Raw genomic sequence first — 18,188 nt, forward strand, 5'->3', positions numbered from 1 at the left:
AAATGCCCAAATCTCTTCCCAGTCCTTGGGGAACCTCGGTAAGTTAGGAGTCCTCAAGCAATGCCTAAACAAGATTACACTGCTGTCCATATTGTTGTGATGGCACTGAGTTTCTGGGCACACAAAATAGTTAAAATTCTGTCCCTGAATATTGGAGATGGTTGAAGATGGTTGGAGAAGGTGTAAACCCACAGTTTTTCATGTGGTTTTCACCTATCCTGATAAAGTTAGACTGCTGATACACAAAATATATTGGAGTTCAGAGAGACAGAAGGAAATAAGTAATTTTAAATCTTTAAATAAGGACACATTCCTCAGAATGGAGATTCCTGGGCCCTTGTTTTTTGGGTTTTTTTTGAGTAATGATAAGTACATATATTTCTCATTTGGCAATCATAAGTTGTATTGCAACCTTGGAAATAAGAAAGAATAGGAAGGAATTTTGGTCAAATAATAAATAGTACAGAAGGAAATTTTAAGGCTTTCTAAAATTTGCCCCTGTGAATGTTAAATTGATTTTTAGAATTCAGTTAATTCTTAAAAAAAAAAAAAAAGAGAGACTGAGAGATTGACTGTTTATTGAATGTTTGCTTCTGTGTTAATAGTATCACTAATAAGGCTTCCTAACTGTAGAATGTGGTCTAAACTCAACTTTTAGCTTACCAGTGGGAATTTGGACATTAATCCATTGGATACAGCTACAGCAACATAGTCTTAAGAGTTTGTGACTGCATTTATACTTGGGTGCCTCTCCCAGGGGGCAAAGGGTAGCTTCTATAGGGACAGAGCACTGTAGAGGACTGTTCACATTTGATGAAGTTACTAGTTCTTGTAAATTCTTACAAATCAAAATTTCCAGCAGTGCTTACACTTCAAAAGCTATTTGGCTTCTTCTCTATCTTCTGGAACATTATTTGGGAAGGAAGAGTTCAGCTCCTATGGCATCCTGTTAAGCAAAAGCAGCATTCTTCTCTCTAGTATCCTAAATTAGCTCCAAGTTTAGCTATACAGAGATGTGATCATGGGATAAGCTGTAGTGCGGATGTACATTGTATCGTGTACTCTGCACTGAATCTCTCTTCCACTGAGTGGGAAGTCATCTCAAACTGCATCATGTTCACAAAAAACACGGGTGTGCACACAGATTGGTACTGTGAGACTGTGCACATCAAACCTACCTCAGGCTATACTGCTTCTGAGCTCCTTAGCTAATCTTTAGGGTCACCATTTTTGCATATATGTGGAATTTAGCTATTCTACTCTGGTGTTCTGAAATGAAAACTTTGAAAACATCAGAGATTCTACAGATAGGTAAATAGACAGAAACTAAAAGAGAATTAAAAAACATGACGTAGAGTGATCCTAATAAAAATTGAAGTATTTTGAATCAGCATTGTTGGAGCTAGAAGGGAAATCTTTTGTCCTTTCACTAGCCAAAGGTATTTTCTCTTTGGCAGCAGGCTCAGATTTCTGATCATATGGGGATTCTATGCAAATCTGGTACTGTCTACTCAGTTATTACTGATCACCAGAATTCAATCTCTTTTGCTGTATCTGTGTATGGATGTTGCTCTGCATAGCACAAATGCATTTCAGTTGCATTTTGCATTTGGTGTATTTAACTAGGTGTCTTTAGGAACACCTGTAAAAGAATACATTTAAAGATGTTCCTTCTGCAGTCTTTCTAAAACAGAAGCAGTTAATCATTGCAGACAAATATTTCTCTCAAAAATATTTTTGATATTTATGGGATATATTGCATAAAGTTTTGCAAAATATTTATCCTTTTTATTGAGAAATGACTTGAGAATGAGGATGTGTTGAAAATAAGTAAGCCAGTAACTTTTCATATACATTAAGCACTGCATGCAGAATTCAAGTGGGTTGTATTGAAATGGAATAAATATGGAATAGCATTTAGAATATAAACAAGGTATGCATATAAATTTGGAAACTAATATCAGCAGCATGGGGACAGTTTTTCTCATGTTTTCTTCAAGAGCTATGAACAGAAACCTAAGAAATCAGGACTATATTCAGATAATCTGAATCCCATCTCTAGACATATGTGGGTTTCTTATTGTTTGGCCTACAAGGCTGTACATGTAATAGAGTGCTCAAGTTCCTTAGCACAGTTCTGGCCATCTGAATCTAAACTAAAGGTACAATATCTGTGATGTTTGTTGCCTGCAACATGTTCCACACTAGTGGTGTGCCCCTTGGTTAGTAGTGGGTCCAGTCCTGTTCAAGGTCTTCATGACTGACGTGGGCAGTGAGGCGGAGCACACCCTCGGTAAGCTCACAGGTGGTGCAGAGCTGGGAGGCAGGGACAATACACCAGGTTAAAAATGCCTATTATTAAGACCCTTAAAATATTTCTTTTTAAAGCAAGATCCTACTTTTAGATGTGCACCATTGTACAGAATTGCTTCTTTACTTAAATTCTGAGGGCTTCTCCTACAGCTGCTGCCACAACTGTCACCAAACTTGATCAAACTGTTTGGTAGCATTGCGAACTTTTCTCAATAAATTAATGAATATAGAAGTACCCAATAAAAATTGCTTGGAACTGAGTCCTTCCGTATTATGTCCTTCCTTCAGTGACACTACATCTTAGAATGAATTAAAAGTGTGAGGCTGACCAAAGTAATTATCCTACTTTTCCCGAATTGGTACGTCAAAAGTCTTTTGGTTTCTTAACAAGGAAGAAAATGTTCTTCTGGCATTGCCTGGAGGTTATCTATGTACAAGGAAAGATAGATACCTGCAAGACTTTGTGGGTTTTTATTATATGCAAAGTAACAAGATATGAAATAGGTTTGCTTCCATAATTCTACCTTCACCAGCAAACTCTCATGGGTCAATAAGTAGAAAGCAACACAAAAATCATACTTCCTAGTAGTGAAACAAGTACAATAAATAGTTGTTAAACCATCCTCTAAAGATACTATCATCTTCAAATCCACCCTTTATTTGATTTTGTATCATCTTTTTGATTTTGTCTGTCAGGACAGAGAGTAGAAATTTGTTTTCATAGCACTATGAATGAAAGATTTTACACTTGTAAGTCTCCTTCCATTCCTTTTCACTAAGCATGAGAGTCAACTCCTCTAATCTCATTTAATGATTCAGAAGATATACATCTAATCTAAATTTGCTCTCTAGGCTCCCCTTACAGTCAGTGCAACAAGAAAAGACTAGAAGAAAGTAGTGTGTTTTGTAGGAGGAAAGATTATTTTGCTGCATAGGATATGGTCTAATCTGAGGTGTTTGAGACAGCTGAGGTGAGTTATTTCTGATGTCTGTCTGTCCCCTGGTCACTGTGATGGAAACTGAGATGACCTCAGACTAACAGTTCAACTTCAACACCTTAAGTTTGATGTCATAATGCCTACATGAACTTGCTAGTTTTTCATGTCATATTTCACTCTGAGTGAGGAGCTGAGCCTATTGCAAGTTTTTCTTTGATAAAATACTTACAGAGAAAGCCCCTGAAAGAAGCAGTCATGTCTTCTATTAATAATTTCTTATTACATTTGACCTCTGCTGCTGTGGTTTTAAGAAAGGCAGTCCTTGATACTTCTCATTTTTATTAGCAAAGGTGTTTATCATACAAGCTGCTAAGAAAAGTAAATAAATTTACCTGAGGTCACTCTTATTTCATAGATCCTTGCCATTAAAAGCCATAGAGAGAACAGTTAAAATTAATTAATGTTACAACCTCTTAAAGAAGATACATGACAATTCACTAGTAGTGTAACTTCTAGTAATGTAACACTAGTAATGTAAGCTTCTATGTCCACCAGAAATTGATATTTTCAAGGATGAGAGCTTTCTTATTAAAAAACCCTAAGATTTCCCTTCATAGTGCAAATTCTTTCATTAACCATATTTAATGTAGAAAATACAAGTTTTCTTATCATGCTGGTGGTATCTTTTCTCATGAATCTATTAATTTCACCACCCCTCACCCCCAAGGGCTCCTCTTAGTCCTTTGTCCTTTATATTGAATTTTGAGTGAAACTTAGAGAAATTTCAGCCTGGCTTCTTTACGGACTACGGTTGAACTCATCAAGCTCACTTTCATTGTCTCCAGTTGGTGACAAATGTCAATTTTATTTAGGAGTGGATGGTTCTCTTTGAGGTTCGATTGATGTCTGAAGCCATAAGAGGTCGGGCCAGCTGACAAGGTTACCCAGACCAGCTGTCTGCCCATCCCTACTGCAGGGGTGTCTGTGCTGCTTGTCAGTCACCTTTTGAACCACTGCTGGTTGCTGTGGAGTGTTTTAAGGCAGACTGTGGTTGGTGACAGCTGACTTTAAAGTGTTGCACTGCAAATGGCAGTGGTTCCAAAACTCACCAAAGAGCAACTCGGACATCTGTGTAGCAAAGGCAGGCTGGACAGCTAGTGGGTCAGGAGTGTCAGCTGTGTTAAACAAAGCCAGCTTTTTGACATTCATGAGTCCTTCACTTTGTCTTTGCTTTTTTTGCGTGTTTGGTTTTGTTTCAGGGTGTAATCAGCCTGCTGTCGAAGAACCTCAGCTCTGAAATGTTTTTGAACGGGACTGTGTAAAAACCCCAGTTGTGTTTTGGGATTTCACTACACAAACCTAAAGTGCTTTTAATTCTTGTCTGTAGGCTGGAGCAAATGTGCTTCTGCAAGATGTTAATGGAAATATTGCACTTGATTATGCTGTAGAAGGGACTGAATCTAGCAGCATCCTTCTGATGTACTTGGAAGAAAATGGTAAGTCAGCCCTTTAGCTTTTGGAATGCTTTTATTGAACATGTCATAAATATGATAAGGGTGTACACTGATCTGATGTAAGTCACACTAAAACCAATTGAACTATATTAGTTTGGGGATGAGGGGGAGGAATATGATTTGTAACCACAAAAGTTTTCAGTGTACTTAAATTGGAACAACTAACAAAGGTTAATGGTAGTTGTCATTATCAAAACTGCTTTTCACCTTTTGTATGGCCATGTTAGAATGTAATTTCAAAGCAGAAAAACTTCAGCGATGCAGAAGCTTTTAAAACAATTAATTTAACTATTCAGGTTTTACATTTTGTTTCATTTCCCATGTATAGTCTCAGGGAATTTTTTTTTTGAGTGACAAACTGCTAAATAAATAAATCAATCTTTACAAATAATTTGGATGAAAATGCATATGATACTTTATCCCTTATTCAAAAATATTCGTATTGGTTTAAGTTTCTTTTTAATTGTGAAAATACTGTAGCTAGGTTTCTATTACGAATTATGCTTAATATGTTATAGATGACAGGACTTGTATCAAAAAACTGGATTTGTTGCTCATCTGTTCCAAACTTAGATAAGAGTTCTGAAGTGAGATTTCTGGCATTGCTTTTGACTATGATAGGTTGTCTTAACATTGTATGTGGCTCATCTTAACACTGAAGAAAAGGCATTAAGTAAATATGATGAGCAATAACATAAAAATGTGTATTTTCAACATTGCCTCCATATAAGAAATCTTTTTAAACATAAACTAAGTTAAATTATATTCTGTTAATGAACACTTAAGGAAAGTGTCAAGGAAATCACAGTGTCAGGTCCTATACTGCACACATCCAATGTATTGCATGTTTCATAATTTTGTTTTCTCAGTGCGTGGCAGTGTCTTCACAGCTCTGGTTTTGGATTTTTCTAATGGCAAAGCAGCTACTAGCTTCTAAAAACTTTATTGCTTTAAAAAATGTAGACATTTGCTGTCTAAATATTCCAAGTACTTTGATTCATATTTAACAGGTAACATGCAAAACTTCTGTAGCATACAAGATGTAGTCTGCTTACTTGCAATTGTTAGTACAGGTCTATCAGGAAATATTTCCTCTTTCCTTGGTTTGGCACTTTTTTTGTTTGGTTGCAAAATGAGATAGATTTGGGGAAAAAAAAATAAAAGATTGGTTAGTTTCTACAGTTATCAGTGGTATCTCTTTTACAGTAGAGAGGAGAGGCACTATTCCTAATTAAAGTGATTATGTGAATGTGGGAAGTTCCCAAATTAAAAAAAACAGAAACATTTTGAAGGTGACATCTACCTCTACTAACTTTAGAAGGGTAAGCTGAAGCTAATCATCCAGACCTTTTCGTCAGTAGAGCAAAAGAGGAAATGCATGTGTTGTTTCATCTCTTCCTAGCCTGGCTAGGTGAGGAGAACTGACTTCCAGGACTGTTTCTGCTGACTAATAAGAACTTAAGTTGACAAGTTTTAGGGTTAGATTGTTAGGATAGATCAGTCCTACCCCTTAACTGCAGCAGGGCATGAAAAGCTGGGCTTTGGGTGATCAGTGTCAAAATGCCCATCAGCTTTGCTTGGTCTGCTAGTATTATTCTTGGAACAATAAACAGCTCAAAGTATCCTTATTTTGCACTTGACTTCTGTTAATAGTAGTTAATACCTACTGAAATATTTGTATAGCCTACCATGATTAATAGTAACTGAGGAGGAGATTCCTGAAGGAAATTAAGCTGTATGAATAAGTATGAATTACTTTGAATTTCCCAGAGTAAATGTTTCTCTGTGGATTGTTTTGGTGAAGTTCTCCTCATGGCAGTAATCCCCATGCACACCTGCATGTGAATACAATGTCAGGACCAAGTCTTGTTATACAAGATTACCTGATCCCATTGTCAATGCCATCTTTGGCCTGTAGTGTTGAGAAGCACCCACCCATAGTCTCACCCTTTAATAACAATGTGTAATGAATATTTCCCCATTCTCTGAACTTCCCTGCATTCCTAAAATGCTTTCATAATATTCTTCATTCAGCTGTGCAGCAGCCTGGTTTACAATGTTAAGAAGAGATTTGTGTGTAGAATAGACTATACTCTAATCATTGCCTCTGATTGCAGAGTTCATGGAGATTAAGTGCAATTAGGTACCTTATGCTCAGCTAACGAGCAAACCAGAAGCTATCAATTTACTTCAATGAAACAATGCAAGATTGGAACAAGTAGCTTTGAAGCCACAGAAAACTTTTTTAATTGGGAACATTAGAATTCTTAGAAGTCTAGTGTGTATATAATTCCTTACAGATTTCACTACTATGGTAGCTCACTGTATCTGTTTAATTTCAGTACAGATCTTAGTGACTGAACTGCTCTTCATTGTTTGAAAAAATATAATTTACTCTCTGGAAGGCCTGGAGCCATAAGTGGTAACAATAGCCTTGGATGCCTTTAATGATTTATATATTTTAAGACAGTTACTGGAGTTAGTTCTTTGAGTTCTGCTTGTAAATGATCTGTTAGGGCACAAGAGTACCACAAGTACAAAATATTGTAGTCATCTAGCAACTGCAAGAAAGCTTCCATATATACTTTATTGTTATGGAATATAACATATGAGGATATATATGAGGATGTTAGATGGAGATTTTATTACTGAAGTCTAATGAAATTATTAGAATTTCATTAAAAGTTCTCTTTTCCTGCATAGAAATTAGCTTTCTCTGCTGTTATATTATGTTATATAAATAATGTTACATTCTATACTAAAAGTGATTATTGACTGAAGAAAGCAATTAGCAGACTTCAGTTACCTAAGAGAACACAATTCGAGGTATATATTCTGTGTATATTAAAAGCATTGTTTCTGTTGGGTAAAAATTCTGGCATATTGTAGGCTTCATTTAAGATAACCCTAACTGAGGATGGAAGGGAAAATACAGCAACCTGTTTCATGTTTAGGAAAGTGAAATATCTTAACCATATGATATTAGATCATGTCCAAGGGGCACTCAGAAGCCTAGTGGGCTCATGGGCTCAAGGACTTTATTTGGGTTGATTTATCTAAAACTAATGTCTCGTAGTCTATAGCCAACCCTTAGAGAAAAATAGATGCTTTGAAGGTAGGCATCTGTAATGAGGCACATGAATTAGGATCTGAACTGCCTGCTTTTCATGTGCTCTGAAGGCAGCCCAGAATGGCCCCTGAGACATAGAAGTCTGCTATGCAGGATGACTCTTAGGATATTGAAATTTACAGGTCTATATGTAGATGCCTATTCAGTAGTCTGTGTTCCTGTCACCAACAGTGATAGGAAATGCTGACTATAGAGAGCAGAAGGGTTATTAAATTGATCAGCCACAAGGAAAACACCAGTAAAAGCTGTTAAATCTGTTCTATGCCAAGATGCCAGTGGTTCTCCATGCTACTGATGGTCTTGGTTTGCTATGAAAAGAAAGTCATGACATTTAAGGACTTCAACATCTGCCAAGACAAGGCCAACTGAGAGTAGACAAGGTGGGACTGGAGATTCTACTTCTCTCTAGGCTGCCTTCCAGTGCTAAGCCATCTTTGTCATTTCTTTTCATTTTGTTTTCATTTGAAATTTTCTTTGTTGCCACTTACGCCTTTAGCTTCATATCCATTCACTGTTTACTTTCAGGAAATGTCTCCCTTCAGAGGTGAAATGAAAATAATAATGTAAAAAGGTGATTTTTTTTTTCACTACTTGTCCTGTTTCATTTTAAACCTGATAGATTATTGGAATCATCAAGAAATTTCACACAGCACCTTCCATAACCTTTATTTTGATCAATAACAGCTTTATATTTTAAGGCAAATCTTTTGATTGATTAATGGCATTTTAAAACTATCAAACTTTAAATGACTGTGAGTGTATTCTCTGTTTCTGGAGGCAGAATGTTCTATTGTAGAGCTGTGTCAGTGAAACTCTGATCATGGCATATGATCTTTTTTCCTCCTTTTCCATTAGGCTGTTTTAAGTATTTAACACTTTGAGGAATGCAACATTTTTGTTTATTTCCTTACTTGGTATTTAGTTGTATAGTGTATTGCATGACTCAGCTATAAACTAAAAATGATTGACAGATAGCTCTTGTTTTTGTATTTGCCAAGTCACAGGAGGTGACAAATTCATTGTAATTCATTTCCCAAAAAAAAGAGCTGTTCTCTTTTGTCCTCCAAGATCTCAGGCTTCAGTTTTCAGTGGGACAACTGTGCATTCCAAGAACATCAGCCTTGTTATTTAATCTGAAAAAAAATATTTGGACATTTACATCTTTCTTTTTTTCCCCCTTTTTTTAAAGAAATATCTACATATCACACACATCTGAAAGCAAACTTAATAGCTTTTTTGTCTGTTGTGTAGTGAGAATTTCATGCAGTAGCAGATCATTACAAAAGCAAAAGAAAACCATCTGTTGTGATTTTATTTTTTGAAGAATGACTATATTTAAATGACATATCCACCTGAAGGTACAGATGGTATTCCTTTTTCTAGTGTGACACAGGTACGGAAGAAAAAATGGATATTGCTTTTCTGCAAAGTATTTTACACAGTATTACTCACTTTCTGTGGGGGCAAATTAATTTTAAATAGCTGGTTAAAGGTTATTGACCTTTGATGGTACTAGAGATTTCATGCACCTTAAGCAAAATCTATTATGCTATTCCAAGCTGGGGGAATAATGGGTCTGTTTTGTTCCCTGAATATTAAAAGGATCATATTCAGGTGTCTCAGAAAACTGCATATAGAGCCAAAACCATGTGCAAGCCCTATCCCTTTATGGGGTTTTGTATGGTTTAAATCAGTTAAAATATTGTGCAGATATTGCAAATACAGACCATGGTTTGTTAAATTCTTCTTATCAAGGGGATTACTCTTTAGCTGCAAAATAGAAGAAATAAATTTATTTTTTTGCCATGCAGCAGTAGGTAGAATTAAAAAAAATAAAAGAAGCTATGCATTAGTACGGAATCCTACACTGAAGACAGTTTTTAACATTAGCCAGAAATAGCCAACTTCTAAATTACTGCAATAAGGAGAATTTCCCTGAAGCCAACAGTTAACAACATATGGGGAATGACATGTGCAGGAAAATCTGATTTAGAAAAGTAATGGACAAGGATTAAGAAAAAAATTGCTGCAAACCTGACACTTTACAGTAATCTAGAATGTGATAGGAAGATATACCAAAACTATTTTTGATTTAAACTATAAGTTAATTTAAAGTTATCCCAACAATCTGGTGCGGCTGCACTAAAAAATCCCACAAAGCTGCTCACCCATTCCCTTCCTGACAAGTGGAGCAAGACTGCTTATCAGTTACTGTCACAGGATAAACAGATTCAGCTGAAAATTGTCAGCTGGAATAGGTTCAGGTAGTGAGAAACAGAAACACAAACATTAGAACAACACTTTTCCTTCCCTTTTCCCAGTCTTCGCTCCTTCACTCCTAACTCTTCTACCCTCACAAGCAGCACAAGGAGGTGTGCGGGAGCTCGAGTCAGTACATGGCAGTCTCTCTCTCTGCCCCTTTTCTTCTTCACACTTTTCCTCTGCTCCAGTGTGGGGTTTTTGCAGGTGTGGAGCTCCTTCAGGAGCGTCTGTCTGCTTTGCCATGGGTCACACTTGGCTGCCAGGCTCAGCTGTGTCCTGCTGAGGGTCTGCTAGAGATCACAGGACAGCCCCTGGCTCTCCCGACACAACCTGTCCCTGCAGCTCCACAACTGCCAACACTTGGACAATACATCTCGTTGTGTGCTTCTCAACACTCTGGCACTTTTGTGAGAATAAGATCAAAATGAAAATCCCAGTTGTGTGTATTTTTCATGGGGTTTGATTGTTATTAGTTAAAAGGAATGAATGTGTACACCAAAATGTTTTAATGTTGAGGTTGTGCTACAGAAACCCTTAAACAGATCTAGTAATCCAACAAGGGGAAAAAATCTTAGAGTTGCTTCAGTGCAGTCAAGAAAAGCAAAATATATAAATTAATATCATTTCAGAAAAATAGTCATCTAGATTTTAATATTTAAAACTATTTCACAGACATAAAGGAATTATTGCTAATATAGTGCAGTTAGAATGGAGTAAATGCCAACACATACAGATTGTTATCACTAAAGATCAGCAATCTTCAGCTGAAACTAAATCCCCTGATATATTTTCTGCTTTAGAACCATATGCATCATGGTCTTGATTTATCCTTACAAATTTTCTTTCAACAGTATTGATGCAGTAGGTTGACAGAAAAATAGGCAATCAAAACCATACAGCCTCAGGGTTGCTCAAGGTTCTTTCACTTTGATTCTTGTTGATCAGGAATCACCTACCCATAAGATTATCACACACAAAAAAATTCTATTTTCTGCAGAAAGCCTGAATAATTGATAGTAGGAGTTAGGTGTTGGTGTTGCCACTAACAAAGGAACAAATGAAATGTTTCAGTAGGTCCTTTCAAAAAATGAAGCACATGGAAAACGGGATACATTAGAAAATGTCATAATTGAGAATACTCATTTTCCTTTGGCCTTTGTGTTTTCTACTATAAGCGTGAACAAGCTGCCTTAATTTTTAATTTTTCTAGTTCTTGGGGAACTGGCTTTGAAGTCTTAGATTCCTCTTAATATTTTTGTGCTTCTAGGATCTTACCCATATGTTTCTGTCAAAGGGAAAACCTTTACATTCACTTACTTTTGACACTGAAATTAACATTTAAAATTATAGCCAGTAGTTTATGATCTGGTTTTCTAACAGATGCTAGAAGGAAAACAGGCATCTCCTTGACTAATAGGCTTTGCTAAGATTTGAAAAAAGATTGTGAAAAACATCAGAAACTGGGGATATCCTTTCAATATCCTTTCAAACAACTTATCAAGAAATAATCTAATTCATTACCATCAGAAGCATATTTTCACTTCATTATAGACTTCCTAAAACTATAACCTTTATAAAGTTGGAAAAAATGTCAGTGCCCACAGTGCACCCACAGGCCCTGCAACCTCTCCTCCACCCCTGCTCCCAGGGGCTTGGCTGTCTGTGCTCAAGGCCAGCTGTGATGGCCTTGTAACCTGGGAGCTGTCAGATGGGAAAGAGCTAAGCTGTGAGGCAAAGCTGGGAGCAGCATTGTCATAATCTTTCACCCATCCTTTATCTCTGCAGCCACATTTAGTCTCAGGTCCTTGCTTGAGGTAGTCCTGTGCCTAGCCATGATCCTTGCTGACCCCTACCCTGGAGCACTGACTTGACTCCTTGCTTCATCTGATTTACCTGTATTTGTTGCAAGAGGCTTTTCTGGCAATCACAGGACTTCTGTTGGCCCTGATTCCCATCACCAGACCTGCTCAATTTTAATTTTTGGGTACTTTGGGACTGTGCCCTGTCAGTGAGGGTGCTGACCTGACTGGCCTGTGTTCACTTTCAGCCCCTGACTCCCTTGCATGTGTTGAGTAGTCTGCTTTTACTGCTCTCTCACAAAAAAAAATAGCTATAACATATTAAAACCTTGCAGTACGATCTGTAGTGTAGAAATACCATCTGTGATGATCTCATTTCAGACATGATATTTACCATAAGTAGCTGCAGACAGTGATATACTTCTTTTGCTTCCGTGTTCTAGTATTAACATTACAAATAAAATAATAAACATGCAATATGTATCCACAAATGAATGCATTAATATTAAGCCTTGAGATTGTGCCAGTCTTTTGAAATAAATTACAAAAAATATTTTTGTTTTCATACACGTTAAGAGACAGTTCACTTAACTAATTTTAGCTGAAAGGATCATCAATGTCCTTATTGTAGAAGAGAGAGGAATAAAAGCATGTTCACTAGAGTGGGAGAATTGTCATTCTGGTATCTACATGAGGAGGAGGTGGGAACTTCACTTCTGATAGCATATTCAGACTAGAAGGAAATAAACCTTATCAGCCCAGAAAGCCAACTGTACCTTGGACTGCATCCAAAGCAGTGTGGGCAGCAGGTCAAGGGAGGTGATTCTGCCCTTCTACTCCACACTGGTGAGACCTCACCTGCAGTGCTGCATCCAGCTCTGGGGTCCCCACTACGGGAAGGACATGGACTTGTTGGAGTGAGAACAGAGGAGGCCACCAAGGTAAGCATAGAGATGGAACGCCTCTCCTATGAGGAAAGACTGAGAGAATTGTGCTTGTTCAGCCTGGAAAAGAGAAGGTTTTGCAGCGACCTTGTTGCAGCCTTCCAGTACCTGAGGAGAGCCTGCAGGAAAGATGAAAAGAGACTCCTTACATGGGCATGTACTGAGAGGACAGGGACAATGGTTTTAAACTGAAAGAGAGTAGGTTTAGATTAGATATTAGGAAGAAATTCCTTACTGTGAGGATGGTGAGGCATTGTAACAGGTTGCCCAGAGAAACTGTGGATGCCCCATCCATGGGAGTGTTCAAGGCCAGGTTGGATGGGGCTCAGAGAAACCTGGTCTAGTGAAAGGTGTCCCTGCCCATAGCAGGGTGGTTGAACTAGATGATCTTTAAAGTTCCTTCCAAACCAGTCTATGAAACTAAACATGCTTCACTAAATATATGTAATGGTATCTTTAAAGGCAGACAGGTGAAACCCTCCAGCAACAATCAGTCGGTACTGCTGCAGTGAATTGGAGCTATAGGCCTCAGTAGTTTTGCAAGTATACATTCTTTTGCAGAATGTGAAAATATTAGCTTCCCTTCTCACATGGTAAATGTTGCTGGCATGTAGCTGTTTGTATGCTGACCTTTGAAAATCAGATTCATATAATGCCAAGCAATATGCACAAGGGCTATTGAACAATGTAATCTCACAAAAATAATGCTGTTTACAAAGATTCTAGTAAGCATCCAGAAAAGTTCTTCTAAAACTTTAAGCAGATAAAGTAATAGCTACATCTGAATATTTCAATGAATGAAAAACAGTATTTAAAGAATTGTACCATGACTTTTTTTTTTTTTTTAAAACATGTCTACCGTATTCTACGCTGCAGAGAAGAAAAATACAAATTCTAAAATGTGGTATCCCCTGAATTATAGAAGAGTAGGAGAGGCCCATCATGCATGGGATGAAAAGAGCCTTGCATCTACAGCTCTGTGCAGGAAGGGCAGATATGGTTACAAGTGAGAGAAGACTCAAGTATGAGAAGAGAGAATGGCTTCTCAAAGCTGTTCCAAGTTTTTAATGTACATCAGTGTTTGCAAGACAAGATGCTGTTGACCTCTCCTTAAGAATGTTAAGCTCATTGGAGAACGAGACCTGCATGCTACAGCAAGAGTGGCTGCTGGGGGTGTGTGCAATGGGTGCAGAGAGTGCTTCAGTGTATTGCTTTGTGATGGTCCCAGGAACGGGTGTTCCCCTTGCATGCTTCTTTCTACTGGACATTTGTGAGGAAAATGTGCCTAATAGCAATCCTCAGTTCTGTTTGCCTTGTATTTCTTTATCACTGAAACTTTTGGAAAGTTATTTTTGCATTATTTAGATGAGGTTTTTCTATTCCTTTCTATAACCATATGCCAGAGAAGGTGAGACAGCCAAAGCACATGAAATGGCCTTGTCAGTTGTTTTTCTTAAACAGTGAGAGGTAATTTATTTTGTAGCTTTTAGGTTATGCTCCTGCCTGACATCAGCATTGATACTCATCACCAAATGTGTGCCCTTCAGGGTCACTGCTTTTTTAGCTGTTTCTTCTCCATCTTACCTCCTGCAGAATTCCTGAGCGTGTAGCTCTTCTGACTTTACAGGGTTTTTGGAGTTTTTTTCTACAGTATGCCTTTTTTTTTTTTTTGACTTTTCATTTTCTGCAACGTGAATCTGTTTCCATAGTAGATGGCAAAGTGTTTTTCTTCCTCCTTTTATTCATGCTGCCTGTTGTCCCATTTCAGCTGAATATCTAAACCACACTTCCCCTTTGAAAAGCAATGTGAAGGTCATTCTTTGATTCAGGTGGTGAGAATTACTTACTGTATGAGTAGCATTTTGTTGTTCCATCTAAATTCCTGGAAAGTATCACTCCCTGGGGATGGAGAACAGACTCCCCAGAATTATGAGCTTGATTAAGGGAAAGCACTTATTGACAAGGTCTCCTTGTTTGAGCCTCAGAGAATGATACATGTGCATGCTTGATAAATCTGCTTCTCAGCTCCCCACCAGAGAAGTCTTTGCTCAAAGTCTAATAGCTCCTGATTTCTTGGATTTCAAAACCACACTTCTAAAGCTGCAACTTAGATTATTTTTACATGTTTTCATTATATTTTTTGTAAAGGTAGAGAAAGGGAAACTCTATTGTTTCTGTAGCATTTTCAAATCCACTTTGGATATTTAAGAAATGAAGTCTTTGGAACCATGTCACTTTGGTACCTCTCTTGCCAGGCTAATTTACTTCTATTTGTTTAATGAAATATGTATCATTCCTTTATACAACTGTTCGTTTGAAGCCAGTAAAGCTGTCTTGAATAGGTTTTGGATTCATACAGACTGGATTTTGTTGGACTGTAGCATGGTTTATGTGTTTTCTCTGAGCTGATGGCTACATTACATTTACAATAGAAAATAATACAGCAATTAATGCAACTGAATACTTTTCTTGATTTCTTCTTCAACATGAGCAGAGTTAATCTTTCAACGGCCAGGCTTTTTGTGGCCCCAGACAGGTAACACCAAGGTTCTATAAAAGGAATTTACAAGGAGTAAGGATCAATATTTCACTGCTAATATAAGAATGTATTGATATGTTAATTCTCTGACTATGTTGGGTGTAAGTCAGTAGTATATTGCTGGAAAAGGCTGAGTGGACTCAGCTGGCCCCTGCCCTCAGCCTGTCAGCATTACTGTAATTTATGTTAAACATGGTGAAGGAAACAAACCGACAAAAACTGTGTTTCACTCTCAGTATTTTTTTTTTTAATTATTATTTTTTTCATTTTTCTTCCTGGGAAAATCAGAAACTGGTATTTCTGACTTGTGGATTGTGAACTTAGTTTTTGTTTTTGAGTGTTTGAGGTATTCCCAGGAAAAAGAGGCAGTACATCAATTTCCACCTGTTTCCTCTCTCCTTGAAACCCAAAACTTGTTCTAATTGTTTACCAGACATATCAAGAGGAAGAAAAAATTGACATAAGTTCTGTCAGCAGTACTTAAGTATGGATGCCTTCATCAGGTATAAAATGCTTCATATATTTTTAAACTTTAATCTTTCCTTCCTTAGAACATTAGAAAAAACTTCATCTGGACCAATGAAGTTTCATTTTGTCTGCTCAGTCTTCAATGCTGTATGTTTAAAATGTTAAGTTAGCACGGCAAATGATAATTAATTGATAATTAATTTTGGGTGTATATTGCCCTTAGGTATTTGGGAGAGTTCTGTCACTGGGACAAGAACGTTAAACCGTCAATTTACCATTGCAAAAAGCAGGAAATAGGCAGAAACAGAAAGGAAAAAAAGGATTTGATAGACGTCATGCAGCACTGCATAAATATCATAAATATCATCAGGTAGTTTCAAATCATTACTCTGAAATGTGATGAAGGCATAAAAGCTTTAGTTCTGACAAAGTACATTGATTTTTAGGAGACACGGAGAACATTCTATGAAATTTGCCTTGTGCTCTGGTCTACCAACTGTCAGGCAGAAGCATGTTAAATATGTTCTCCTTTGGGGACACTGTCTAATTTAATCTATCAGTATAAATCTCTAAGTAGATAGATAGATATAGATATATACACTTACATGTTTGTCTAAATTACATTCACATGAAAGATCACAGGGTTAATCCAGATACAGAAAACGTAATTTTATCCATGTCATGTTTGCATTTGTGTTTTACATTTGGTGTTCTTTAGTATCATTTCGGTGACAGAAGAGAATAGGAAGACAGTGTTCCCACTGAGTATTTCACTTCAGAGCTGAAACTCTTACGAGTGTTGCAGGCAACAGAACATAAAGCAGTGTGTACAGTGGCATGTTAGAAAAAAACATGTTTGAATGCTTTTGTGAACTATGTATCATACACCCATTTATGCAAGTTCCAGGGCAGATTAAAACTAAGAAATTCAAAATATGATTTTACCCTGAAACATGCTTTAATTTTTTTTTGTAATGTAAAGAACTTCAAGAAGTGTTGAAGAAAAAATGTTAAGTTAAATACATATTAATTAAATTAATTTATAGTTCATCATTTTCCAGCTTAGTGACAAATGTAGAAGAGAAACAAAAAATCATTTATTCATATGAGTTTTTGCTATGTCATGTCCAGGACAGAGAGCAAGGATATTTATAGTCAAATTACATTTTCTATATATGGGGTTTAAATCATCACATGGAGCTAGAAGCAGAGGAATGAAGCCTGAAATTTTGGTTATTTATTCCAATCAAACCACAGCCAGTTGCTAATTTAACCACTTCACACATTTGTTGTATCCTGTTTCTTATTTTAAATCTCTTCAGACTGGAGACCATGCTTTCTTTTGGTTATAGACTGCCTTCCTTATCTTCTTTTTAGCACTGTTCTTTGACAACTGTTCTTTCAGTAGCGTTGCTGACACAAGCAGTCCCATACCCTTCATTCCTTTCATCCCCTCCCATTTGTTCCTACCGCCACACCACATTTCCTCTTGGTTTATGGGGCCTTGAAATGGTCTAGGCTCAGCTGGAGAACTAATCCCGGTTAAAAATAACCCAGGCACATAAAAAAGTGTTGAGTTTTAATGTCATTTGCTTGACTTCACTCTCTCTCAAGCAGTTGAGCCACCAAATTTGAGGGACTGGTCTGGGTACTGTGATGTATATGCACGGCTGAAAGAATGCAACCAGGAAAAAAAATTAATTAAGTAAGTCCCAAACACTTGACTGGCTTCCTTAGATTTTTTAATTCTTTTCCCAATCACAGCTATTTCACAGTCTCAGTGGGTTTCATGATATTGCAAGTTCTTTACCTGAAACTGCTCTTGCAGTCAGTAGGAGATCAAGGCAGTTTATTGGATATTCCTCACTGATTTAAATCATCCATGTATCGACTGATAAAAATAGGAATAAACTTTTTGGTAAATTTAGGTAAGTAAAGGCTCTAAAAATATACACTAAAGTCTAATTAAATGTTGATTAAGCTTTTAAAAACCTAGAAAATCTTTATTGATGAATAAAATAGCAGAAGGTTTTATCCTTTTCTTTTTCCAGGTGTAGAGCTGAATTCCTTGCGCCAAATGAAGATACAGAGAGCTGTGACAATGCTTACAGATGTCCAACAGCTCATCTCAAGTGGAGGCAGCGTGAATCAAAAGAATGATGAAGGAGTTACCCTGGTGAGTAGGAACATGTAATCACCACCCTGGAAATATGCATGTATTGCAACAAGTTCAGCATGTTTGCAAGGCAATTCTCTTAAGAAGGAAAATAAACCACGATTT

General features: G+C 37.1%; 1 protein-coding gene across 1 annotated transcript in view; it reads left to right on the forward strand.

The window, feature by feature from the left end:
• Positions 1-18,188, forward strand: part of MYO16 (myosin XVI) — a 366,164-nt gene that overhangs the window by 153,183 nt on the left and 194,793 nt on the right. Inside the window, exons 6-7 of the mRNA XM_069003962.1 lie at positions 4,639-4,747; positions 17,959-18,083. Of these exons, the coding sequence (XP_068860063.1) occupies positions 4,639-4,747; positions 17,959-18,083 (234 nt within the window). The remainder of the gene's footprint in view (positions 1-4,638; positions 4,748-17,958; positions 18,084-18,188) is intronic.

Source organism: Aphelocoma coerulescens, chromosome 1 (assembly GCF_041296385.1).
Source record: "Aphelocoma coerulescens isolate FSJ_1873_10779 chromosome 1, UR_Acoe_1.0, whole genome shotgun sequence".
Lineage (NCBI taxonomy): Eukaryota > Metazoa > Chordata > Aves > Passeriformes > Corvidae > Aphelocoma > Aphelocoma coerulescens.